This window comes from Suncus etruscus, chromosome 6 (assembly GCF_024139225.1).
Source record: "Suncus etruscus isolate mSunEtr1 chromosome 6, mSunEtr1.pri.cur, whole genome shotgun sequence".
Lineage (NCBI taxonomy): Eukaryota > Metazoa > Chordata > Mammalia > Eulipotyphla > Soricidae > Suncus > Suncus etruscus.
The window spans coordinates 33,517,324-33,543,858 of record NC_064853.1 but is presented as its reverse complement, the minus strand read 5'-3'; the positions used below and the strand labels follow the sequence as shown (position 1 = coordinate 33,543,858).

Genomic DNA, 26,535 nt, shown 5'->3' with positions numbered 1-26,535 from the left:
GGATGACAGATGGCAGAGCTGCCCACACCAGAGCTGGACCATGGAGAAGACCAGGGATTTAAACTCACCACTAGTTACTTGCATGGCAGACCCCCCTTAGCAATACTCTCTGCCATCCCTCCCACCTCGATTATGAAGCTCAGTAGCCAGGCCTGGGAAAAGCTAATAGAGAACCAAGACCATTTTCCATCTGGAAGGAGAATAAGAAACCAGATGAGTGAGTAGCTGCTCAGGTCCATCGAAGACTCACATTCACTGCAGGCAGTGGCAGACCCTGGCAACTCCACTCACTCACATGAAGATCTGCCCTAAGGGAACGCATCACTTTTCAGGAAAACAGATGCAGATGCCAATCAGGGGCAGGCATGGTGCTAGAGGATGAGCAAAAAACCGCAGGCAGAGAGAGAGGAGGAAAATGCTCAGCACCCACCACGGGGCTTCTGTTACCACACAAGCAGCAACTGGCAAAGACAGTGCTCCTCACTGGCTGCAGAGGAGGTGGGAATGTGAAGATCTGAGACCAGTCACAGTGGCCCAACAGCTATATTCTTCTGGTGGCAGACATGAAGGTGAGAAGGATGTGACCTAAGTGGGGGTGTCACCTTTCAAGCAGGCAACAGTCCCGGAACAAATCACTTCCAGAAATGGCCACTCTAGTCCCCAGGCCTTTTTGCTTCTTCAGCAAATGAGAGGCTTGATGACTTGGTTTCCAAGGACCCTTCCTGATCTGAAACTCACTAGGTCTGTGGCTTTTCAATCTTCCACAAGTCAGGCTTCCTTCTGTTCTGAGAGCTGCCTATGTGCACTCTTCTACCACCTCCAACACCTGCCCTGTCCACATCCTACATGTCTGTAGGACACCCACTTCAGGAAGTCCCCCTGTCTGTTTCCCCCACACCCCAATTTCTCATCCTTTTCTTCGTGTCTCACCCTGACCACCACAGTTCATACTCTGGTTGTTTGTACCGCACACACTTGGCTAAATTACAGATCACACACAATCTGGTACTCTGACTTGACTGGTCTAGGGGCTGCTTTCTCACCACCCTGGCCAAGGTGTCCCCTCAGGTAAAAGCAGTTCTGCTCTCAGAGGCTCCAGAAGTGGGCCGGAGATCTGGGTCTGTACTCCCTCTACCCACAGTCCTTTGAGAACTCGACAGGCCTCCACTTGAGAAGGGTGCTGAAAGCAATGATGTCTCCCAGTGCGGCGGGAGATATTTGTGTCTGCTTTACCCTTGGCTTTTTGCTCTGGTTCAGGTAGGCGCGGGGTGGGCTGGCTGGCAGATCTGAGAGCGCGGCACGCCCCAGCGGGCAGGGCGCACAGTGCGGAGGAAGGCGCAAGTCAGTCTGGAGTGCTCCCCATTTATCAAGCTCACGCAGGCCGCCAGCCGAGCGAGTCTTTCTATCATTACACCTCTCAAAATCCGATTCATACCACTAATCCTGCCTTCATTCTCCCAGATTAATAACATCTCTTTCAACCTTCACAGTGTGATAAATAGACAAAGAGAGAACAAAAGGAGAGACAGAAGAGAGAGAAAGAGCTGGAGCAAGTCCCCATAATAGAGAGAGCCGAGAAAGAGGAGAGGGGAAAAAGGAGAGAGCGCGAGCGCAGGAGCGGCCAGAGACTGCGAGCTGCTGAGGAGCGGGGAGCTGGTGCTGCGCCCCGCTACGCACTCCGCTCCGTCCCCGAGAGAAAGAAAGGCTCGTTAACAGCTCCTTCCTGCCTGTACTTTTGTTCACGTTCTTTTCTTCTCTTCCAATCCTGCGTTAGGTCAAATTCCAGTGAAAATGAGACTCCTGGCTTCCGGGTCTCCAAACCTTTCTATCGGACTCTGGGAACCAACAAGGCAGCATGCAGGATCTGGGCTGGCCTAGGTTCTGGAAAGGTGGCGCAAACTGTCCTGCCCCTTGATCCTGGCAGTTGTCATCCCAAGGCTTGGAACCAAGCATCATTCCCACTTCCGAGTCTGGTCTCCCAGGTTCAGCTGAGCAGCTCAATGGTGACAGGAGGCATTCTTCAGGCATGCAGAGTCAGAGTGCTGCAGGGAAACAAACCCCAAAGTAGCTCAATGGCCACATCTCCACACTTGGCCCAGATGCTGGCCACACTGTGTTCCCCAAACATTCCCCAGCCTCCTCATAACTTCCTAGTGCTTATCGAGGCCCTTTCAGGAGAATCCATGTCCTCTGGGACCTGGAAGGCCACGCCATCCACATGAACCAGGAGGGACTATCTCAGTCCCTCCCTCTGCCCAGGAATCCCTCTTCCCAAGTAGGAGCTGCCCAGCCACTTCCACTTTTTTTTGGTGTTGCCCAAACCAGCACAAGCAGAAGTCTAGGTCAAGCAGCAGGCAGGCCTGGCTCAGAAAAAGGGTGGTGTGTGGCATCTCAGGAAGCTATGGGGCCCTGGACACATCTCACCTTTGTTACATCCGGGGGGGGGGGTACTGTGTGGTCCTATCTAGTTTTTATAGCTTCAGACTTCAGCATCCCTCTTAGGTAGAGTGAGGAGGGTATCTCATGGTGTAGAAGGCAGGCCTGTCCTGTTCTCCATATCAAGGCTTGTGGGAGGAGCAGGGCAGAGCTGAGGCACAGCTAGGTGTGTGGCTGAACATAAATGCTAGTCAAGCTCTTCCTACCAAAGCATAGCAGCCGCTTCTGGATCAAGATGACTGCTATCTGCTCCCAGTACTGACTCCTGGGGACTCACTGCTTCCAACTCTAATACTAGCCTTGGTGCTGAGGTAGACAAGTTACTTCTTCACGTGGGGAAATTTAGTCAATGTTCTGAGAAGCATTTTCCTGGGGCCACCTGAAAGAGCTAAGTGGACAGTCACATCCCTTTCAGCACTCCACAAGTGTTACTGGCTTGCCCCAGCCCTATACATAAGAAGGAAGTGGCTCTCCTGTCTTTTAATTTTAGGATTTTCAGTGCACATTTGTTTGGGTGGAGCTCAGGGGCCAGCGACTGAATCTAGGGCATGTGCTCCAGCCCTTTGAGCTGCATTTCCATCTTCTCTTTAGGTCTCCAGGATCAGATGCCTGCCAGAGGGAGGGTCAAAGATGACAATTGGCCTTTGCCCACTGACACTGGGGTTCAAAGAGGCAGAGGGCTGGAGAGGAAGGGCAAAGACAAGCGAGAATAACAGTCACAGAGAAAGAAAATGATGCTTCTCACAACAAGCCTTGCCCATAGGTACTGTGGCCTCAGGGAAAGTGGTACAGCTGCCCAGAGGTCACACCATTGCCAGGCCCAAAGCAGTAGCCCTTCCTTCCCTGAGAGTTGACACATGGGCAGATCAGCCTTGCCCAATTCAGTGGTCCTTCAGACAGTGTTTCTTATCTTGTTCTGATGGGTCCCCTTTCTATCTTTTTCCTCTGGCCATGTTCCCTCACTCCCATTTACACAACTATCACCTGTGGTTCCATTGGAATATTCTGGGGACCAGGAGGGCTGTATGGCCCCCAGCTGAGTTAACACTGCTCCATTCACAGCAAGTCAATAAGCTCAGATACCCCTTAAACTTGCTCTGACCAGCTTCAACCTTCTAAACTCCAAGCAACTTAATGGACAACTCTCCCTAGGGGCTCAAGAAAATGCTCCAAGACCCCCAGTGACAGGCCAGTTTCAGCCCTGTGAGGAAGGGGGTCATGGTGCACTTCATATCCCACACCAGTGCACACTCAGAGCCTCTACCCGGGGAAGCCATCATGGTTGGCCCACCCTGAGGTGGATCCATCCTTTCAAGGTGAGAGGGAACTGGGACCCAGAAAGGGACCTGTCAGGGGGTCAGAAAAGGAGAACTGAATGACACAAGAACCTTTAGGCAAATGCCCTCTGCTAAACCAGACCAGAAGCTGCTCCCTGAGGATGGGGTGGCTGTGCCCACTCCTCCAGGCAGCCAGCGGCCCCAAGCAGGGAAAGAGTTGGGTCCTAATGTGCAAAAAGCTCCAGCAAAGCAGAATCATTTACTCTTTGGTGCTGACTGCTCAGCAGAGCTAATAAATCTTGCATGAGCAGGGCCGATTCTAATTTCCTAATATGAAAAGGCATTTGGATTGAGAGAGAGGGGGAGATAAAAGTGATTGAATCTCCAATAGTCCAGGTTACTGACAAGAAACATCCTGCTCAACCCTAGAGAAGGATGGCAGCGCTTGCACCCCCATCCGTTCTGCCCCCTCTCGGCGCGATACATCTCAGTCTCTTCTATTGACAGGACGTGGCTTTAAACACAGTTACACAAGTTATCATTTCTGCCTTCTGATCAATCTGAATTTTCAGGACAATTACCCTCTTAATCAATGATTGCTATCAGCAGCCCCGCGCCTGGACGGATTTCTCAGCGAGGTAATCATGCCGCCAGGCTGGATGGCGCGTGCATAGGCAATGAAGCTCTGGTGGGGTCTCCTCCCTCCTTCCCAATCACCCCTATCCCAGTGCCGCCGGGAGCAGGGACAAGGACGGCAAAGTGTGAAGGCCACTTCAAGGAGTGATGGGAACAGGAGGGAGAGGAGGGGGTCCCGTTATCCAGCCTGTCTTCTCGACCACCTGATCACGGAACAAACCCATTAAAATCGAGATTTACTGTCCACCACCCGGTCCACCCCCACATGCCCTCCTGCCATCATTCCTACCTACTAATTAGCCTGATAAAGCCCAATTCTAATTATGGGCACAAACTATTAGGTTGAGTAAGTGCAAAGAAAAGAGAAATATTGGTTTTACTAATCTCTCAGAGGCTGCTGGGCCCAGCAATGCCTGTTCTCCCCTGGACCTGGCTCAAAGAAACTTCTCCTCCTCCTCAGATACCCGGACATAGGTAGCTGGGGCAAAGCCAGCCTGGCCTGAGGCAGATGCCCACCCACCCAGCGTTCCCACTGGGGTCTCCCTAGATTCAGCCCTATGTGTTAAGAAATTCAGAGTGCCTCAGAGCAAAGAAGAGGAAGCTGAGAGGTGTGCAGAGAACTCTGTCACTGTGGATTTAACTCAGGAAAGTTATTATGGGGTATGCTGGGCCAGTAGAGGTAGGCAGGGTCGTGATGGGGCAGCCAAGGATACTGAAGAGGGAACCCAGCTACAGGCATGGTGACTCCGGAACTAAAACAGTTTCTTGCCCCCACCCCCAACCCCCAGTTTGCTCCTATATCCTGAAGAGGAGCCAGCTCTGGAAATGTACACATGTATTCATTCACTCATTTGCAGTGTGTTCACCTTGGGCTGAGTGGTGGTGTTGGGGTGGGGTGGGACAGTAAAAACAATATAGAAGTGACCCTGATTTTCAGCTTACAGATAAGTATTTCAAAAAAGCAAAGAGAACATGTATGTGAATGTTCAGAGTAGTGTTGTTTGTAAGATCCCCAAAGTATAAATAATCGGGGCCAGAGAGATAGCATGGAAGTAAGGCAAATGCCTTTCATGCAGAAGGTCATTGGTTCAAATCCCAGCATCCCATATGGTCCCCAAAGTATAACCCTCTTACAAGTGTGAAAAGGCGGATGTGCATCAACTGACAAATGGACAAAGTATGGATGAGCTATACAATGGGTTATCACTTGGCACTAAAAAGAAATTAAGTACTGGGCTGGAGAGCTAGTATACTCAGTAAGATACTTGTCTAGCAGGCAGCCATACCTGGTACCCCGAGCACCACTAGGTGTGGCCCTGTATAGAAGGAGAATAAAGAGGAAGGACTGACTCAGTATAATATGGAGAACAAAAATGTTCAAGATTCAGAAGGAAAGGATAGCCACTGTGAATACAGTGGGACCCCATAAGTAGATGGGCTGTGTGGCACAAGAATTACATCTCCAAACCATCTCCATGAAGTGCACACCATGACTGAGGAGCAAGTGGACCAGAGCAAGGTTGCCCTCATGGGTGGGCAGGAAATGCTAATACAGGGCCTCAGTACTCACTCCCAATAGGAAATGGGGACTGCCTACATAGAAGAGACCAAGGAGAACAGGCACTCGGTAGAAATGAGCAAAGCAGTTCTGGACCAGTGGTAACCCTGCATGGTGAACTGTACATCACTCAACCAAGACAACAGGGTCTTGAACACAGACACTTCAAACTCACAATATGTGCAACTAAAACAGATCCTCAAATAAGGCATTTGCTCAGCGTGGCTGAGAGTTCTTTCTTCTTATCAACACTAGCATAAATTAGCCTTTTTTTTTTTTTTTTTGGAGGACCTGCTAGGGTTGGAAAGGGAGGTCTTGGAGGGCAGGTGTAAGAGCCAGTGCTTACATGATCATACAGGATAGCTTGGGGTTTGTCAGTTCAGGCTAAGAAGCATCAGAATTGAAAGAGCATGGCCTAAGGAGTTGAAATCCAGGGTTTAAGTCCTTAAACCCTTTTCCCAATACACTCTAATGACTGTTGAGGGCTTGGGTTTTGTCTATTTTGCTCTTTGGTTGAATACCAGTGGCTGGCAGAGCATCAGATTCAGTAGGTATTCAATAGCCATTTATCCAATGCAGATGAATGAGTGAAGACTTATGCTGAATCCAATCCATTTGACAAACATGGACTGAACCATCACTGTGGTGCTTGGGTAACTAGCATTAGGCTAGTTTGCTCTTTGCTTTCTGGCTTGAGTGCCTCAAACAGGTTCCCCATTTTCCTCCTTCTCTTGGACTAGAAGCTTCCCTAAGACCACAGGAAATCGTGATCAGGTGTCATCCAAATACAAGTATGAGGCTGATAAGAAAAGAGACGCTTTAGAAGGCTTCAGGAGCAGGTCCCAGAGCAAGCCAAGATGCTCTGGGAGACCAAGATGGGTCATGAGGCATTGAAGCCTCTTGGGAGTGACACCCCTTTCTAGTCATCCTCAGAGCCTCTGTGAATGTCCTCCTGCACACTGGCAAGAAGCTGGTAGAGGTAGGGTGGTGATCAGAAGTGATGGTACTTGCAGGGGAATGAAAAAGGAAGGTCTGAGTCTGGTTTCCAGAGCCTCCTCCTCACCTCCCTGTCTGCCTAGACCCTGGAGGTCTGCCATCTCCACAGTCCCCTCTGGCTCTGACAATGGGGAGGGCTATCAGTTCAGTGACTGACCACAGTAAAAAGGGGGCTCCTCCCTCTCCCACCCCTGGCCCCTGGAGTGTCTCCCCTACCTCCCTCTCCCTTCCTCCCTCCCTTTTCTTCTTGCAGAGCTTCCCTCGAGCCATAAAAATAAAATAAAACACAAACACCCACAGTCCAGGAGGAGGGCGTCAGACAGATAATGGGCATTTTATATCTTTTTATGACACTCCCCATAGGCAGCTCAGCAATCACAGTGCAATAAAGGCAGGCATGCAGCTTGCATAGTTAAACAACTGCTGGGTAATTAGGCACAGCAAACACACCACCGGGGAGGCTCTGGCTGCCCTGGGACCTGCCTGCAGCCTGCCCTCCTGCTTGCAGCAAGTAGGTGCCAAGTCCAGGTTTCCCACCACCAGACCAGGCGGGACACAGACCTGAGAACAAGCCCCAACTTCTGTCAGAACACCGTGGGCTCTTGCACACACGCATTTCCTGCATCTCATCTCCTGAGGGGTGCTCCTCTTCCAAGTGGCGCATCCTTTTGGGTCTAGAAAACACACTCTCAGGCCTGGCTGCAGCATAGATGAGCTCATCAGGTACTGCTGAGCTTCTCACATTGCAGGCAGGGATCCCCAGAACACACAAACTACCAATGGGATTCTCTGGCTTACAAACTCCAACCCAGAACCGAGCATAATTCAAAATATACTATTTTAAAACCTCAGATGATTCATACACCATATACCTATGACTATATGCCCTACCTCTCTTTTTCAGGGAGTGGGAGCTTCCATATAGTGCTGAGGGAGTCTGCGGTCATTCTCAATGATACTGGCCAACTAGGCCAGAAGGCTCAATGCTTGGGGCCAGTAGTGTTGGGGGCCATCAGGGCTTTATCTGGAGATGCCGGGTCAAGGGATTAGGGGTACTGAGGTTCAAATTTGTATTTATACATGCAAGTATATGTATAAGTCTATGTATACTCCTGAGCCACCTCCCGGGCCCTTTCTTGTCTTTCTTTCTTCTCTATACTGTTTTTCCTATGAGATGGGGAAAGGGAAGACCAGACCTGTTCCATCTGGTTTAAGGACACTGACTCATAGCTTCAGGGAGAGGCTGGAGCTGGATATGAATGTCCTGGCTCAGATGGAGCACAGATCACATGACACCCGAGGACCAGGGCCAATCTGCTCAATAGGACCAAGAAAGCAGCCAACCCCTGCAGGACACAGCACAGAGTGGCCACGTGGTGCCCATTCCTTCTCCAGCACTCAGGTGGTCTAGTTCAGCAATCACAGAGCACGGACAACTAATTAAGGGACTAACAGAACAAAAAATGGCCACAATCCCAATTGGAGACTAAGACAAAGGTCTCCTCTCTCTGAGCACCCCAAGAAACATGAAAGTGCAAAAATCCAACCCACTCTGCTCCTATAGAGTTGCCAGCAGGCCAGCCAGGCAAGCTTTCCCAAGATAGTGTGAAGGAGGCCTCACACCTGGCCTCTGTGCCTGCTCCCTATCTGGCTGTCACCACAGATGCCCAGACAGATGCCTGGGGATTGAAAATGGGAGAGGGTGGGAAATATGGGCTACACACTATGATAGGGTTCTCTGAAGTATGGTGCATGGTCTGGATCCCCAAAAGAAGAAGACAACAAGCTTCTCTTCACCCCATATTCTCATGGAGAAAACACAAGCTTCAATGGCATCCAGATCCGATAGGTGGCAGTCATGCTAACACTCCCAATCAACCTGTACCCCCAACTCTCTAGACCTAGCACCTGGCAGTTACCTCATGGTCTTCTCCACACCCTCCACTTTTACCCAAGAGATAGCAGTGTGGCCCCAAGGCTAGAGATTAAATCTCTAGCCAAGCATGAAGACATTCCTCTGGCCTTTCTTGCATCTGTCATATTTTTGTTCTGGGAGCAAAAAGAGGGAGCTTCAGGGATCATGAAAGACCTTAGGACATGGGTAGAGGAGACCAGGTCCCCTGGTTTGTCAGAGAACAGAAGGCCTCTGAAAGACCAATGAGCAGCATCAGAACTCACACTCTTCCCAACATCATGCCCAGTCCAGGGTTCTTCATATGTGCTACAATGTCTTCTGAAGACAAGGTCACAAGGGCCTCCCTCTGGATGCCCTGGAACAGACCAGCATCCATCCTCAACTCCCCAACCCCTGTGTGGAGACAAGCACACACCTAAGTCCACAAAACCAGGATCCACTGCCTTAAGTGCATTTGGATGGACACACACACCTCGTGCATCCCTTATACAAACAGATCCTCCAAGAAACAAGTATCACTTCCAGGTGGCAGAGCTCTATCTTCTCCAGCTTTGCCACGCAATTCATCAAGGCAGTTTGGTCAGGTTTCCACATCAGAGCAGATAAACCACCTAAGGCACAGGTAACAAGGAAGCTGTGGAAGAAAGGAAACTGATTCTGGATGAGAAAGAAAATACAGGGGGGTTAAGGTGCCTGCCTGTCTCACATGTAGCAGACTGGCACTGCATGTGGCTCCCCAAGCACCATGAGGAGGAGCCCCCAATATTGTTGGGTAACATGAGCCCCATGCTACAGGATCAGTAAGCCGGGACTCTATTCCAGAGTCCAAACACAGGACAGCTTCATGTTTCTGTGCTTCACCAAGAGCTCAGAAGGAACTTACTAGGGGCTGAGTGATAGCTCAAGTGATAAAACAAGGTCCCAAGTGGCCAATCCCTGGTCCCATCTGGCCCCCTAACACCACTAGATGTACCCAAGTCTTTATGCAACCCCTCCCCCCATACACATCTGGGGCATCACTGGGAGTGTCCCAGGATACTGGACAGAAAAATACACACACTTCCCTCAAGGACACCCATGAAAGACAGAGGCAACTCACAGTGGGAAGGATAGAACCATGGGATAGCAAACAAAATCTGGGCTAAGGGTCCCTAGAGGAACCTGCCATCAAGGATTCTCTCCCTGCTCACCTGACCCTGTGGTTTCTCTCCAGGGAAACAGACAGAGATGCTGCAGGCCTGGGTACCAGCCCTTGTCCCTGTGCTCTACCAGCTTCTGAATCCCTCACACTAACTTTCTGCTGTTCCTATCCCAGCCTGCCAATCCCAAATGTCCATGGTCACTGCTAGCCTGGGTGAGGACCTCTTCTTTCCTTCTCCTCAGTGAGTATGAGCATGGCTATTTTCTGGAGTGACTGCCCATTCTCAGTAATCATTGTTGTGGGAACCAGACCTGGTGGTGCTGGGGCCACTTGGGTCACATCTTAAGTACCCTGGCCTGGTTATTCCAGTCTTTTTTATGGGGGGGGTGTTTCTTGGGGATCACACCCAGCGGCACTCTGGGGTTACTCCTGGTTCTGTGCTCAGAAATTGTTCCTGGAAGGCACAGGGAACCATATGGGATGCTGGGATTCAAACCACTACGTGCAAGGCAATCCCTACCGCTGTTCTATCAATCCAGTCTTTTTTGTGGAAGGAGAGGGGGCAAGCTGGTTCTGTGCTCAGGAGTCACTCCTGGTGGTGCTTGGAGGGGCCATATAGTGCTGGGGATGGAATTGGCTAGAGGGCCTTTTCCATCTCTCCTAAAAACAGACTTTCTTTCCTTCTTCTTTTTTCTTTTCTTTTCTTTTTTTTTTTTTTTGGTTGGGGGGGAGGCACACTTGGCAGAGCTCAGGGATTACTCCTTGTAACTAAGAGATCATACAGGGTGCCAGAGATTGAACCTGAGTAGGCCAAATGCAAGGTAAATGCCCTACCCACTATACCAAGCAGGACTGACCCACCAGTCTCTCAGATTTGTCATTCAACACTCAAGAGTTGCTTCACAGGGCTAAAATGATAGTTGAGCAAGTATGGTGTTTTCCTTGCCAATCAGTATTTGATCACTGAGCAGAGTCAGAAGTATGCCCTGAACACTGCCAGATGTGCTCCAAAACAAAAACAAAAACAGAGTTCTAATTATTGTTTCTATTAAATGCATTTAAGGTAACATGGCTACAACAGTGTTGACTGATATTAAAATATGATTTGTTTAGTTAATAAGTATGACCAAAGTGTACATGGTGTTCAAAGTCACTGTACCTCCAACACTACCAAAATGTCAAAGATTATCCATCCGTTCTGTCCTTTCTAGTTCTCTTCCTGCCTAACCTCTGCAACCTAGGCTAAGAGTGGATGAAGAAACAGATCTAGTTACACAATGGAATACTACTCAGCTATAATGTGCAATCTTGCCTTTTTTGCTACAACATGGCTAACAGAGAGAATTAGAGTTAAGTGAAGTAAGTCAGAGGGAAAAGGACAAATGCCAGATGTCTCTCCTGTGTGCTATGTAAAGAAGCAAAGAATAGGCAGTCTCCAGTGTTTCTTCTCTGAAAGGGATTAACTTTCTCTCCTGCGCCTCAGGTAAAATGACTTTTCATCTTTTGTTGATGGTAACAGTGCAAAGAGCATGGACGCTGGAAACCTCCATGCAGATAGTGCTCTACCTCTCTGAACCTCAGCTTCCTCACCTCTAAGACAGCTGAGCACAAGTGTATCTCATAGCACTGCCTGGGAATTAAGTGAGTTAATCTGCACAATTAACTGTTAATCTGCATTTAAAGTAACACGTATTTCTCTGGGCATCATATGATACTGGTGCCCTGTGCACTACCTGTGTGAGGTAAGAAGGCATGTGGCTCTTACCATTAGAGCAGATTCCCCAGACACTTACCTATTCTAAAGTTATAGTTTATCTTTACACATAAAAAAAAAAAGTTTTTATTTCTTTTGGTTTTGGTCCATACCCAGCAGCGCTCAGAGATTATTACTGGCTCTGCACTCAGAAATTGTTCCTGGCAGGGAGGCTGAGGGGACCATATGAGATGCCGGGAATCGAACCCAGGTTTATCCTGGGTCAGCCACATGGAAGGCAAATGCCCCCCCCCCCCCAAAAAAAAAAAAGTTCTAAGATGGAGACTAACTTGTTCTAGGTCACAACAGTGACATGATGACAAAACCAGAAATTGCCTGATGTGAATGGTTCAGTGGACAGCCAGGTAGGCTGAGGATCAACCATGTTTATCCACAGAGCTGTAGGGAACTATCATAGACAGTGTGAGGCTTCTCATGCCTGGTACTTGCTAAAATGGTCCTAGAGCCTCTTTTTCCCATCTTCAAGCTCCCTCTCTCCCTGCAGCCTGGCCATCTCTTTTGGACAGTGGCAGAATGAGAGGAGAGGGCTCATGCCCACAACAGCATCTATAGTGACCTCTTTTGTTTTGTTTTGTAAAGGGCAATGATACTAAGGCTCAAAGTAGCTCAGAGAGTTTCCTAAAACCACTCAGTTTAGGGGCCAAAGCGATAGCACAGCGATAGGGCATTTGCTTTGCACGTGGTTGACCCAGGATGGACCTCGGTTTGATCCCTTACGTCCCATATGGTCCCCCAAGCCAGGAGCAATTTCTGAGCTCATAGCCAGGAGTAATCCCTGAGTGTCACTGGGTGTGGCCCAAAAACCAGCAAAACAAAACAAAAAACCACCACACAGCTTAGTAAGTGTCCAGTCGATTCCAAGTCAAACTGGATCCAAGGCCTACAATTCCTTTTTAGTTTGTCTGTTTTGGGGCCATACCCAGCACTGTTCAGGACTTCTTCCTGGATCTGCATATAGGGATTACTCCTGGGCTCATGGAACCATATGAAGTGTAGGGGATTAAACCTGGGTTGGTCTGATGTGAGACAAGCACCTACCTGGAGTACTGCTGCTCCTCCCCCTTACCCATCATCTGTCATCTTTTGTAGTTCCAGAACGATCAAGGAACTTGCTTTAGATCATACAACTAACTGACAACAACAGTAAAAATCTGATCCAGATCCCTCTGACCCAAAGCACTGTCTCTTGTACTGATGGTGTCTTGTCTGTGAGTCCTTTCTCCTGAGACCAGTGTGGACCTCTAGCACTAACAGGGGCCTAAGTGAAGGATGAACTTCACATAGGGCCACTCCTTCTGTCAAGACTACGTAGGTAGTGTTAGAACGAGAGCCAGATTCACGTAAACATTTACCAAAGTCATCACAGTTTTTTCATCATACTCTTTATCACAATACAACCCAAGTCGTCAAAGCTCTACCAGGTGGTCAAGAGGAAGCATCTCAAATGAAGTGCTCAGTGCTCAGTGAATTCTACCCACCTACCTCACTAAAGCTCTCCAAAACCACACTGGGGTTTCTTTCCCAAGTACTTTTTGATCCTTAGTTACATACGATATGGACAAATGTCTTCTGAGTGGCAGCAGGAAGAGCAAGTGAAACAGATGCTCATAATCCAAGCAGCAATGAGGGCTCAAGTTCTGAGCTATGGCAAGAAGGGAACAGGGAAACAAGGTTTGGTCTTTCCCACTCATCCTCTAACTTCCTCCCTGCCCATATTCGGGGAAGAAGAATATGCTTCCCTGGATTTGGATCCTAGCTCCACCTCTCCAGACCCTACTTAACTTCTGTAAGACTGTTTCACTAGGAAATGTGGCAGGGGCTTGGGTACCTAGAATGTGAAGCTCAGTCCTCTATAATGTGGCTCAGTGAGTCCTTGCTAATATTCCTCATATACCAGGTCAGTGTCAGGCATTGGAATTTCAAAAACAGGTAGTAAGTAGACCTCAGGGGGCTCCCAATCTAGGAGACAGCAGATAATTACAAAAGCATGTGATACCCTCCACACAAAGCCAAAATGATTCCTACTTGCAGCAAGGCAACTGAGTGAAGGTTTCATAGATGAGGGTTCTGAAGGATGAGTAGGGGTTTTCCCAACACACCAAAAGCCACAGAAGCAAGGTGGACAAAGGGAAGAAAATTTCAAGCACACATAGTGGAAGAACCATGGAAGTCTGGTGGGGCTTGGAGGTGAGAGGTCAGTACATAGGAGGAGAATCCACAGGATTGTGCTTCTAGGGCCATGGCTTCTGTTTGGAGGATCATGAATTGGCAGGTAGCTTCCAGCCCTGTCCTCTTGGCACTGGTATGTTTCCTGTCAAAACCAGCAATCTGCAATGGCACCCCTCTCTGTGCCTTTGATTTAAGAGTTCCTCTCCTGGCCCTGACAGTAAGGCATTTCTGTCCCACAGATTATAACTCACTCTGGGCTATTATTCAGCTCCCCAGCCCTGGCCCTGCTGCAGTTAGTCCAAACATAATATCCTTCATGCATATATTATCTGTCTCCCTATTATCTGGAATCATTTCGGAATTAAATTTCAGTCCTGCAATATTGGCTTCAGGAGCGGCACGCTTTATGGGCTAGTCAAAGGTTAGAATACCAATCAAAATAACAGTGCCGATGCAGCGAGACATTTTAATATTCCAAAACCCGGTAATTGTAAAAGGACATAATATTTTTTCCCTGATTACCCCAAAGGCAACACATGTTAACAAGGCGAGGGAAGGAGTGAAAGAAATTTCAGAGTTCAGACAGCTGTAAGACATATTTAAAGGCAGAGCCCGGCAGGGCAGCGGGAAGGGAGGGGATCAGAAGGCCTAGTCTCGGGCCCTGTGCCCAGCCGCCCAGGGTGAAGTGAAAGGGGAAAGAGCTTAGGATGAGGAGTTTTGAAGCTCAGGTTCTTCAGTTCAGTAGTTTCCAAGTCCCAAAATTGGGCTTCCAATTCAGCAACAAATGCTGTAGCCGCTCTCCTGGGACATCAGCTGGTCCTGTGCCACACCCTTTCCTTTCTCTCACATCGATGGAGCACTCTGCATCCTGTTCTCCCCGCAGGAGTCTTTCCAAAGCCAGCTGGAGGCCCCAACTAACCTGGCTTGTGGAGCTGGCTCCCACTGAGACACCAGCCTGGAACTGCTCCCTGGCCTGAGGACCACCCCCAGGTCTTGGGGTCATGCCAGAGCCCCTGGAACACAGCCCAGACTGCATCAGGGGCAAGCCCCCCTGAGATAAGTCAGATCAAACAACTGGCAGGGCTCTAGATCTTCACACTTTCTTTTCCTCTTTGCTTTGTTCGCATTTGTCCCCCTTTGGTTTCTGAACAGCTCCAGCTGAGGTTCTGCAATTGGCACAGGCAACAGCCAGCTCCGGTGTCCCAAACCTTAGCTCCAGAGAGCCCTTTACCCAAACTGCTGGACCTCCCCTAGTTCCATCAGAGTGAGTGAGCAGCAGTGCTGCCAGTTCTTCATGTCCTCAGCTCGCTTAGTCCACTCGCTGAAGCCTCCAATCTGCAGCATCCCGACCTGCTGACCTGCTGATGGCCCCCAGCAAAGAACTTCATTAAGGCCGAGAATTTATTTCTCCATAAGCCCTTAATTTATTACCACACTGATTGGGCCTCTGAATGCTCCAAGGTCAGGAAAAGTCGTCTTCAATGGTAGACACCAGCCCGCCCTTCAGCAGCTGTGCTTGCTCTCAGGAGAGGAGACACAGAAATGCTTCTTGGGGACCTTGAGCATCTCCTCCTTACATCTCACTCTCCTTGTCTCCTACCTCCCCTTCAGAGGACCCAAAACTGCAGCAGGGGCTACAGCACAGATGACAAGAGAAAGAGTAGAGCTGCTCTTCATACCCTAGTACATCTGTTCAATTATAAGAGCCCCATCCCTACAACCTCTGAGCATGACCGGCTGAGCTTGGCTGTGCCCATTCTCCCAAAGTCCATTCAAATGAGCCTAGACATTGGCAACGGTAGGAATTTCAGACGGCTTGTGAGGACCCTGCACATGATAAGTGGCTGGGTCTGAATGTGCATGAACTATTTGCTCTATGGAAACTGAAAAAGGGGCATGGGACGTGTGCTATGCATCCACACACCTACAGCCAGTATACAACTGTGGATCCACATAGCTACATTCTCATATGGACCTCATCTGACACTTTCTTCGCCTTTTATCTGGAGGAACATTGTCCTCCATCCAACCTTTGCTACCCTCCCATGATCTTAGGGTCTGTGCACAGAGAATCCCCAGCTCTAAAATCACTACCTTATATATCCTTCACCCTAGTCACAATCTCTTTTCCTTCTGTGTTCAACTAAACTCACCATCTCCATTCCTCATCCTTCTAGGAACTGCTCCACCTCTTCTACCTCTCCAGCTCTTTCCCTTTATTCTTTACTTCCCTTCAGAATGAGAGTCTGACAAGATGAAGTTCTAGGTTTGCCATGTACCAAAGTGAGACCCTGAGCACATTTCATCATTACTCGTTATTACTCTGTACTTGATTTCCTATGTTAGCGTGTGTAAAATGATAGTAACTATACTACACTATAGGGTTGCAGAGATTAGTTAGTGCAGGGCATGCACAGTGCCTAGAAAAATATACACATAATGTATAGTGGTGGCACTAGAGGTAAGGCCTTGCAAGCGCTAGCCTAGGACAGACCGCGGTTAGATCCACCCTGCATCCCATATAGTCCCCCCAAGCAAGAAGCGATTTCTGAGTGCATAGTCAGGAGTAACCCCTGAGTGTCAAACAGGTGTGCCCCCCCAGAAAAAATTAAGTTTAGTCATATGAACTGAGCGTCCACTTCACATGAAATTAAATTTTGTAATATCTAATTTAACTTAGTGTATTCAAAAACTAAACAGGCTCAATATAATTACCAAAGTGAACATAAAAATAATTTTTTTCATGTAAACTTACATTTAATATACATTCAAAGGGGCTGAAGAGATAGTAAAGGGCTAAAACACTTGCCTTGCATTCTGCCAACTCTGGTTTGATTCTTGGCCCTGCTTATGGTCCCAGAAATGATCCCTGAGCATAGAGCCAGGAGTAACTGGTGTGACTCCAATATCAAAATAAATAAAAATACATCTCAAGGGCCGAAGCGACAGCGTAGTGGTACGGTGTTTGCCTTTTACGTGGCTTATCTAGGATGGACCTCAGTTCGATCCCTGGTGTCCCATGTGGTTCTGAGCCAGAAGTGATTTCTGAGAGCATAGCCAGGAGTAACCCCTGAGTATCACCAGGTATGGCCCCCAAACCAAACCAAACCAACAAACAATAAAAACATCTCAAATGGTATGAAATCACCATAATCTAAATTAATTTATTTATTTATTTTTGGATTTTGGGTCACACCTGGCAGTGCTCAGGGGTTACTACTGGCTCTCTGTTCAGAAATCGCTCCCGGCAGGCTCAGAGGACCATATGTGATGCCAGGATTCTAACCATCAACCTTCTGCATGCAAGGCAAACACCTTACCTCCATGCTATCTCTCCAGCCCTGTAATCTGAATTTATATTTTAAATAATTAACAGTTAAAAGTATATATTCACCTTAATTACTCTAATGTACAAAGTTCTTAAGAAATTTGGGGTCAGAGAGATAGCATAGAGTTAGGATCCTTGTCTTGTACATGGCTGACCTGGTTTGATCTCTGCCATACTATATGGTCCTGAGCCCTCCAGGAGTGATTACAGAGTGCAGAGCCAGGAATAACCCTTTTAGAACCACCAGGTGTGATTCCCCCCAATTTTTTTTTAATTTACATTAACTGAAATTTAAAAAAAAATGGGGGCTATATCTGGTAGTGGTAGAGAATATTTCTAGTTCTGTGCTCATGGGACCATTTGGTACTGGGGATAGAACCCAGGTCTCTTGCATGCAAATTACATACTTAAGCCACTGAGTTATCTCTGAAGGTCTAAATAAAATTTAAAATCTGCTCCTTGGATCAGAGTGATAGCACAGCGGTAGGGTGTTTGCCTTGCATGTGGCCAATCTGGGATGGATCCAGGTTCGATCCTCAACATCCCATATGGTCCCCCAAACTTGCCAGAGTCACTCCTGAGCACAGAACCAGGAGTAACCCTTGAGCACCACCAGGTATGGCCCCAAAACCAAATAAAATAAAATAAGATCTGCTCCCTAATCTATATTAAGCTATAAACTACATTTCTAATGATCAAATGGCACAAGTGGTAAGAGGCAATTAAATTGGCCAAGGTCTAGCACACAAAATACCATCAATAGGTAGTAACTACTATTTCTACTGATAGTAACATTCCTTCTCTATTTCCGTCTCTTTCTCTTCTAACAAATGTTGGCCTTTCTCAGTGTTCTGTCATAGTGCTCTTTTAATTATGTACATACTAGTAATGCCCTGTATTGTCAACCCAAATTTTATCCCATGAGTCTCAGAACTTATAGTTAACTGCCTCAATCACTCCACAAGAACATCTCAAAAGCATCTCCATTCAACATATCCCACATTGAACTGATCCTCTCATCCCCAAACTTTTTCGTCTGTTGTCTAAGTAAGCACAATCCAATGCACTAGCTACTCAAATCATAATGTACCTTGGCCTCCCTCTCCTTCCTTGAGAAGTCAGAGCTAATATATCCCCACTTCCTGGAGTCACTGCTGCTGGAACATGTACACATACTTTGAGGAAATCTGTCCAAACATATTTGGTGCATTAAGGAACACTGTAATATAACACAAGTTCTGCATTTCATTATGTGCAATTCTGTCCATAACAATACTAAAAACAGAAAATTATAAACACAGCTGTGTAAGCGCATACAAAATACATGTGTGCATGCATGCACAAGCACACACACACACACACACACAACCATCTACCTAGATCGCCCTATCATCCACATCCTTCTGATAACATTTTCCTCTAATTTCAGAAAACTCTCCTTCCATCACTGTTAGTTCATAAGCTGCAACTTTTCTCAGGCCCATTTCCACAAGCAAACTTCAGATTTTTTCCAACAAAGATATAGTGGTATTTATTTATATATCAACCGATTTATCAACTAATGTACTAAAATTATGCTACCATTTTTATTAGGTTCTTATCCCTTTTTTATATGTTGATGATAAATAATTTAAATATTGTGTTCCTAACCTTATTTATTTTTTCTGTGGTACCAGGGACTATTTACTACTTAGCCACACTGCCCAGTCCTCCTAACCTCATTTATTTATTTATTTATTTATTTATTTATTTATTTATTTATTTATTTATTTATTTTGGTTTTAGGGTCACACCCGGCAGCACTCAGGGGTTCCTCCTGGCTCTACACTCAGGAATCGCTTCTGGCAGGCTCGGGGGACCATATGGGATGCCGGGATTCGAACCACCGACCTTCTGTATACCAGGCAAACGCCTCACCTCCATGCTATCTCTCCGGCCCCTCCTAACCTCATTTTTATTGTACAAGTTTTCATAACCTGGTAAATTTTATGTAGGTATATACATATATGTATATATATGTATATGTATATGTATATGTATGTGTATATATATATATATACACATACCTAGGTAGTATAGTTCTCAGTTTCTCCTGGTGCTCAGCACAGCCTGGTGGAGAACTAGCTGAAGCAGCACAGGATAGTAGTAGTAACTATACCACTAAATCTAGAATCAGTCCATTTCTTCACATTCTCAGTTTTGTCAGTTAAATTCCAGTAATGATCATCATCACCTGGAATAGGACTGAATTCTGTGGTTTTCACCCAAACTGGCTGGGGACTCCCTCAACTGCACACCTGTCCAGACCACTGGCAAATCTAGGAATGTGGGTGGGGTAGGTTCATTCTGTATTGTCTCAATGACTTGGAGAGAGGCAATCCTGGCAAGGTAAACAACATTACCCATACAACACTGCTAAATCTGGCAGCCTCACTGAGAAAAGCCAGTATTGGTCTCCCTTATCTACTTTTCTCTCTACAATGCAATCATAAAGTGGTTTTTTTTTTTTTGTCTTTTTTTTTTTTTTTTTTTTTTTTTGGTTTTTAGGCCAGTGATGCTCAGGGGTTACTCCTGGCTATGAGCTCAGAAATCGCTCCTGGCTCGGGGGACCATATGCGATGCCGGGGGATCAAACCGCAGTCCGTCCTAGGCTACCATGGGCAAGGCAGATGCCTTACCTCTAGCGACACCAAGTTGCCCCTCATAAAATGTTTTCAAAATGCAAGTCTAAAGCCCAATGATCCTTCAACAGATATCCCAACCCCCTAAGAATAAAATGTGTGTGTGTGGAGGGGGGTTGGGTGTGTGTTGGTGTAGGTGTGGATGTTGGTGTTGTGTGTCAGGAAACGAATCAGCAGCCTCTAGCGAGCAACACCTCCAGCCTTCATTCCTCTTTTTTTCCCCAGGAGCCACACTTGGTGATGTTCTGCGAAGGTAGCTTATGCCTGTCAGTACCAGGGAACCCCTGGGCCCTGCTGACGGGGTCCAGAGGGCAGCCGATGCTGCTTGGTGGAAAGATTCCCTGGCCCTTGACTGCAGGGCATCACAGCCTCCTTGCGTAAACAGCTGCTGGCCAGGATCTGGCTGACTGCCCTCCCTCTTGATGGGCCCTCAAGCACACCTGGAATAGTCTGGCTGGAGGCTGAGAGGAAATGTCTAGACTCCCTGCTTTTCCCAAGTTTGTGAGTTTACTCACAAGAGGTAATCACAAGGCCAACTAGAAACAGTCCTCAGTGTCTACTGATGCTCAGCCTGGTAGAGAACTAAGCTGAAGCAGCTCAGGACAATGTGCCTCCATCCCTCCTCCTGCCCCTAACTGAAGCAGCCTTCCTAAGTGACTCCATAGTCCCACAGGTCAGCTGCTTTCCAAATTTCTGCCAAGGAACTCAGAGGCAGGAAACATACACATAACCAAAAACTAGAGAGAATTTCACAAAACAATTGTCTATGGTCAGTGCCTGCCTTGCTTGACTAGACCTTCACATTTTATTTGCTGAGCTCAGCAATCAGCACAAATGTGCTGACAGCCAGCACAGGGCATCCAGCCGCTTATGGCTAGCCTTGCCCACACTACCCAGCCCTGTGTGGAGGCCTCTATGGCACCAGCTTCTGGAGAGGGGCCCACCAGGAAGAGTGGGGTCATGGTGTAAACACAGACTCCATACCCACTGTGGGACCAGCCATGGGGGGACATAGAAGGGGTGCAGACTCCATCTCTGAGCTCGAGGGATCCTGGCAGAAGGAAAATAGTCAGTGTTTCCTTCCAGCCAGTCTCCCTCTGTATACTCAGCAGGAACTGAATTCAGATCTGTAGCCAATCCTTGCCTAAGCAAGACTCTGCCAGGAGAAGGGAGGACTAAAGCCAGCCTGAACCAACTCAGCTTCCCAGCTCTAGCGAGCCAGAGCAAGCCGAAAGAGGCTAACACAGGCCTAAACCCATCACGGGAAGTTCTCCACAGAAACTCACATCACCACACTCTCCTAGAGTCTCCTAGAGACAACCAGCTCAGTCCACTCACCTGGAACATTCCCTTCACTTCTGGGTAAAGCAAGGAAGTGGGTGGGAATATCACATTTGGGGCCACAGTCTTGGCCCCAAAGAGCTCCCCATTCCCATATTTCCAGAAACAACCATAGCCCTCCAGAGTATATTAGCCAGGGAGAAGGATGGAGAGGAGTTGAGAAAAAAGTAAGAGAAAGCAAAGCGAAAAGACAATGAGGGAAAAGAGGGGATCTGAGCACAGGAGAGCAGGGGATGCCCCAAGCGGGGCGCAGACACGCACCTTTTTCAGATTAATCCACTGCTTGAAGTAGTCTGCCACCGGCAAGCCCAGGTACTGGCACTGGTCTGGGAGCCTACAAGAAAGGGAAGAGGATGTGTTGGCCACATGCACACTCCATACCCTAGGATGGAGTCCCAAATTCACCAAGTCAGAGTGTGTGGGACAAACATCAAAAGGCTACCTCTGACATAGGTCCCCTGCACCCTGAAGGACACCTGCTTCCAGTCCCTGGGCACTGGGTTCCAAATCCAGTCAGCAGACCCAACAGTGAAAACCTGGAGACAGTTCCAGACACTCAGAACTGCCTGCAGGTGTGTGCTGCACTCAGCATCTTGTATTTTCTCATTCATCTCTAGAGCAGTGTGCGACAGATACCATGGCTAACATTTCCACATGAGGAAATGAGATTCCCAGAGGTTCCTGAAGGTCCCACATGTAAACATGCTAGTGTGAATTACTGAGCCCAGGTCTATCTCATCCCAAGCCCTAGTACTTTCCAGGCAAGGGTGTGCTGGTTGCTGAAGGAAGCACACAGGATTTGCTTACAGGGGCTGGGACAATGGTCAGGTGGAGAGCACATGTGTGAGTCCTGGGATTTTATCTCTGGCAAAAGTGGCCTCCTGAGCACTGCTGGCTAGACCCTGGACCCCAGCAATTATAACCACCACAAAGTTCAAAATTGAAACAGGAGTCTATTCTTGCTTTTCCTTTTGTTAAACTGCAATTTATAAACTGTCTCTCCCTCTTTCTGATTATGCCATTTTACCCATATGAGCTCACTGATCCATGTTTTTTTTAACCGATGTTTAATGAGTTAGGCACTTTGGACTGAAAATGGAAGACTTAGCTCCCTCCCACAGGGGTTCACAGTTGGCTCAAGAGAATAGACCGGGCCCGGAGAGATAGCACAGCGGCGTTTGCCTTGCAAGCAGCCGATCCAGGACCAAAGGTGGTTGGTTCGAATCCCGGTGTCCCATATGGTCCTCCGTGCCTGCCAGGAGCTATTTCTGAGCAGAAAGCCAGGAGTAACCCCTGAGCAATGCCGGGTGTGGCCCAAAAACAAAAAAAAAAAAAAAAAAGAGAATGGACCATAAAAAAAAAAAAAAAAAAAAAAACCCAGAATGATCTTAAGTTGGAGCACAGGCACACAGAAGTGGGTACAGGAGGACACTAGAGTTATCACCTGAGAAAGAGCATACAATTTTCTTAGAAGGGGTGGACCATGAGCTACAGTGACCTGGGAGAGTTGTGATATATATAAAGATCACCTCCAGAGCAACAAAACCAAACACTGAAAAAAGCTGGCGGTCACTGGGAGCTTTAACTCTATCCAAGAAGTCAGGCAGCCAAAAACAGAACTAGGCTGTAAAGAGCTTGGGTGACTGAGCAGTGCTGCTTAAAAGTGTGTAAATTGTTTCATGGCACCCACCAGAACAGGCAGAGAGGAGGAGTCAATGGCAGAAAGTCTCTGTGATATCATTTTATTCAGGTCTTTTTTTTTTTTTTTTTTTTTTTTGGTTTTGGGGCCACATCTGGTGACGCTTGGGGGACCATATGTCATGCTGGGGAAATCGAACCATGGTCCATCCTAGGCTAGCGCTGGCAAGGCAGATGCCTTACTGCTCCATGCCACCACTCCAGCTCCCATTTTATTCAGTTCTTAAATTCTCTCCACATGATACTCCCCTTTACTGCTTCACCCCACAGCAAGCTGCTGGAATAAAGAGCATGTTCGAGGGGTGTGGTTTTTGCCTGACACATGGCAAGCACTCAGTGCCTGTTGAGTTTGAGGTTCCCGGTGGGCATCGGGCAAGGAGATGCTATCTAAAGGTTATCTGGAGATTCAGGTTTAAAGACAGGTCTGGACTGGAGACACAGGTGGCCTAAGGGTTACTTTAGTTTAAGTCAAAGGAAAGTTGGAGAAGAGAAACAGACCTAGGCAGTGTTGAGTATGAGGAGCCCAGGGCCTGAGATAGCATCATGCTAGTTTTGCTGAGCAAAAATGGAATCAGGTCACCCCACCAACTAACCACCCACCCCCACATATACACACAGACTTACTTCACAAAACAGCCAGCTCGACTTTGGCATTTCTCCCCATACTCAGAACATTCCTCCCTAATACTAAACCAAGTCTCATATTGGTCTCCTCACATTCACCTCCGTGTCTGGGCTATATCTTTTAGAACCAGTGCAGAACAAGACTCCCATCTCTTCCCTGCAGAACTGTCTACCCAAGATCTGAGAACCCAGGAAATGCCACCTTCTCCAGGACACATGATGGCAGCTCCTTCAAGGATGTGACAGCCAAGAGCCAGGAGATAATGCACTCACATCTATTCCCAAAGCATTTGGCTCCTGGACTTTTTCCAGGGATCTGATGTCCAACGTCATGCAGGCATTCTGTGCTTACCTCACCTCACCTCACCTCACCTGTGGTCAACCTAAACTGTGACGAAAACTCAATTTCCCTCCTGAACACACACACACACACACACACACACACACACACACACACACAATTATGTAGCTTCAAATCCAAGTCCACTTCACCTCACCTGTGGTCAACCTAAACTGTGACGAAAACTCAACTTCCCTCCTGAACACACACACACAATATTCTGTAGCTTCAAATCCAAGTCACACACACACACACACACACACACACACACACACACACACACACACACAATTCTGTAGCTTCAAAATCCAAGTCTCACTGGGGTCAAATTCCAGACAGTGGTCAAGCAAGAGGGGAGGGGAGAGAAAGCCAGTGGACTTGTAAAGCTGAAGGTCAGAGTGAGACTGATAAGAAGTCATTAGAGGGCTATGAAGGTAGAGTAGCTTGCAAGCATGTGAAAGTGTCACCCACAAGCACAATCTCCATTTTAAAGGTATTTGGCAGAAAACAACTGAGTGGCTGTTTCCATCCCACAAAGTTCAAGGGCAAGTCCCTTTGCTATTCCACAGTTCGCAACTAAGAGGATCCCCACATTTCAGGCAGAAGACTAAAAACCTACTTTTCTAAGGTTGGAGAAGAGTCTTCTCAAACATCCAGATCGCACAGAGAAGTTTACCCACCATTTCCTTAGAAGAGAGATTATGGTCAAGGACAAGAGGATGAGAGGGCTCTCCAGGTATACATATTCCCATGTGAGAATATTGGAGCAAATGTATAGGGACACTGAGTAAAGAGTAAAGTAAGCCAGAATGTGGCTACTGAAGAAATGCAGCACAGCTGTAATATCAACATATTTCTCCTTTCATGTTACTTATCTGCAGTACTTGTAAACATATTGGCTGTGTTCTGCTATTTGAAAAACCATGCTTTCAGGGGCTGGAGAGATAGCAAGTGGGGAGGGTATTTGCCTTCCATGTTGGGGACTGAGTTCTCTGACACCCCAGATGGTTCCCCAGCCCCACCAAGAGTAATCTCTGAACACAACCTGGTGTGGATCCTTGCCCCAAAGTATAAGTTTCAAATGCATTCTGAAAGAGAACATGCATGAACTGTGAGCAGAGTCTGAAAAGCAGAAGGTCAGAGACTGAACAGTGCAAGGCCAGGACCCGGGAGAACTGACACATTATCCTATGGCCCACCCCAGCACATCTGATTTTCCATGGATATAAGGCAGGAGTTCTGCATCTATGGTTGGCTAGGAAGAAGGGGCTGCTGTCAGCGGGATTCAGAACTATATGGCAGCTGAGACATCTCCCCAGGTTGGGACAAGATGCTAGCAAGTTCCAGGTGCTTCTCAGGGCCTCCTGACAGGGGGTTGCATGAAGAGAGATTGAACAACAGGCTACATCAGCCCCCAGCCAGTCCTGAGTCTCTTCTGCCTTCCACAGGAAACCAGGGCTGGGTTCCTCAACTTCCTTCTTACTGGGACCCCTACTGACTCTGTCCTGTGGCCCCTGAGGCTTGTACCTTGCACCCTCTGCTCCACTCTACTCCCTCATTTGCTCAGTTTTCTGGGGGAGGCCATAGGGTTGCCAGCTGAAAAATGCTGGTCTATGGGGCTAAAGCGATAACACAGTGTAGGGCATTTTCCTTGCACGTGGCCGGCCCAGGACAACCCCAAGTTTGATCCCCGGTATCCCTTATGGTCCCCCAGGAGCTATTTCTGAGTGCAGAGCCAGGAATAACTCATGATAGCCGCCAGGTGTGGCCCAGGCTCCCCCAACTCCCCCAAAATATAAGAAAAAATAGAAAAAACTCTGGTCTAAAGTTTGCTTCTCACTTGGGGTTCTAATCCCTGCAAAGAAAGTCGTTTGCAGACTCACATGTATTCCAGTTATCGAGTCCTCTAGCCCAGTATCCTGTACTCGAGCCATTTGCCAGTCTGCAGGTGTAAAAAGGTTGAAAACCACTGATCTTCCCCTCAGTTCTAACTGCTGGTCCAAGGAAATATTATCAGTGTAGAAAGGCTGAAGAAAGCGGCTCTAGCCTTTGGGGGTCCTGGCCCTGGGATTCTGAGCATGAGCTCCAGCCCATTTTCACAAGACTAGAGTCAAATGCCAGAGTCCCAGTCGCCAGGTATCTCACAGGAAGACAGCCACACACTTCTAGGGCAGCCCCCTATCCCAGCTGAGGTCACCACCTCCCACCTGAGAGGAACTTGGGGCCCAGAGAATAAAAAGAATCTGCCCAACCAAACAAGCAGCCAGAGTAGTACCAGAAATGAGATCTATACTCAGCCTAGGCCCAGCCTGCACAGAGCCAGGTCATGGAGGCCTGGGGCTGAGGGAGGGGAGCACAGGGTGGTTAATCTCATAGAGCCTAAGGCTAGTGTCAGGGGTCCCAGTGGGTCCATGGTCCCCCAGTTTGGAAAAGGAAAGAGTGAAAGTCATGCTGGCACAAAGGGCCTGACTGCTGTGAGTTCTCACCAGGTACTGATCCCAAGACAGCAGAGCCTGGCAACAGGCCCTGGGCAGCCTGGGGGCATGAACGTGCGGCAGGTTTATGGTGCTTGGGCCTGCATGCAGCTGGAGTCACTGGGCACAAAGCTCTCAGGCCGGCCC

At 47.9% G+C, this 26,535-nt stretch overlaps 1 protein-coding gene across 1 annotated transcript in view; it reads right to left on the bottom strand.

Annotated features, from left to right (window-relative positions):
* Positions 1–26,535, bottom strand: part of ERI3 (ERI1 exoribonuclease family member 3) — a 125,422-nt gene that overhangs the window by 34,432 nt on the left and 64,455 nt on the right. The window contains exon 7 of the mRNA XM_049774930.1: positions 21,514–21,586. Coding sequence (XP_049630887.1) covers positions 21,514–21,586 — 73 coding nt within the window. The remainder of the gene's footprint in view (positions 1–21,513; positions 21,587–26,535) is intronic.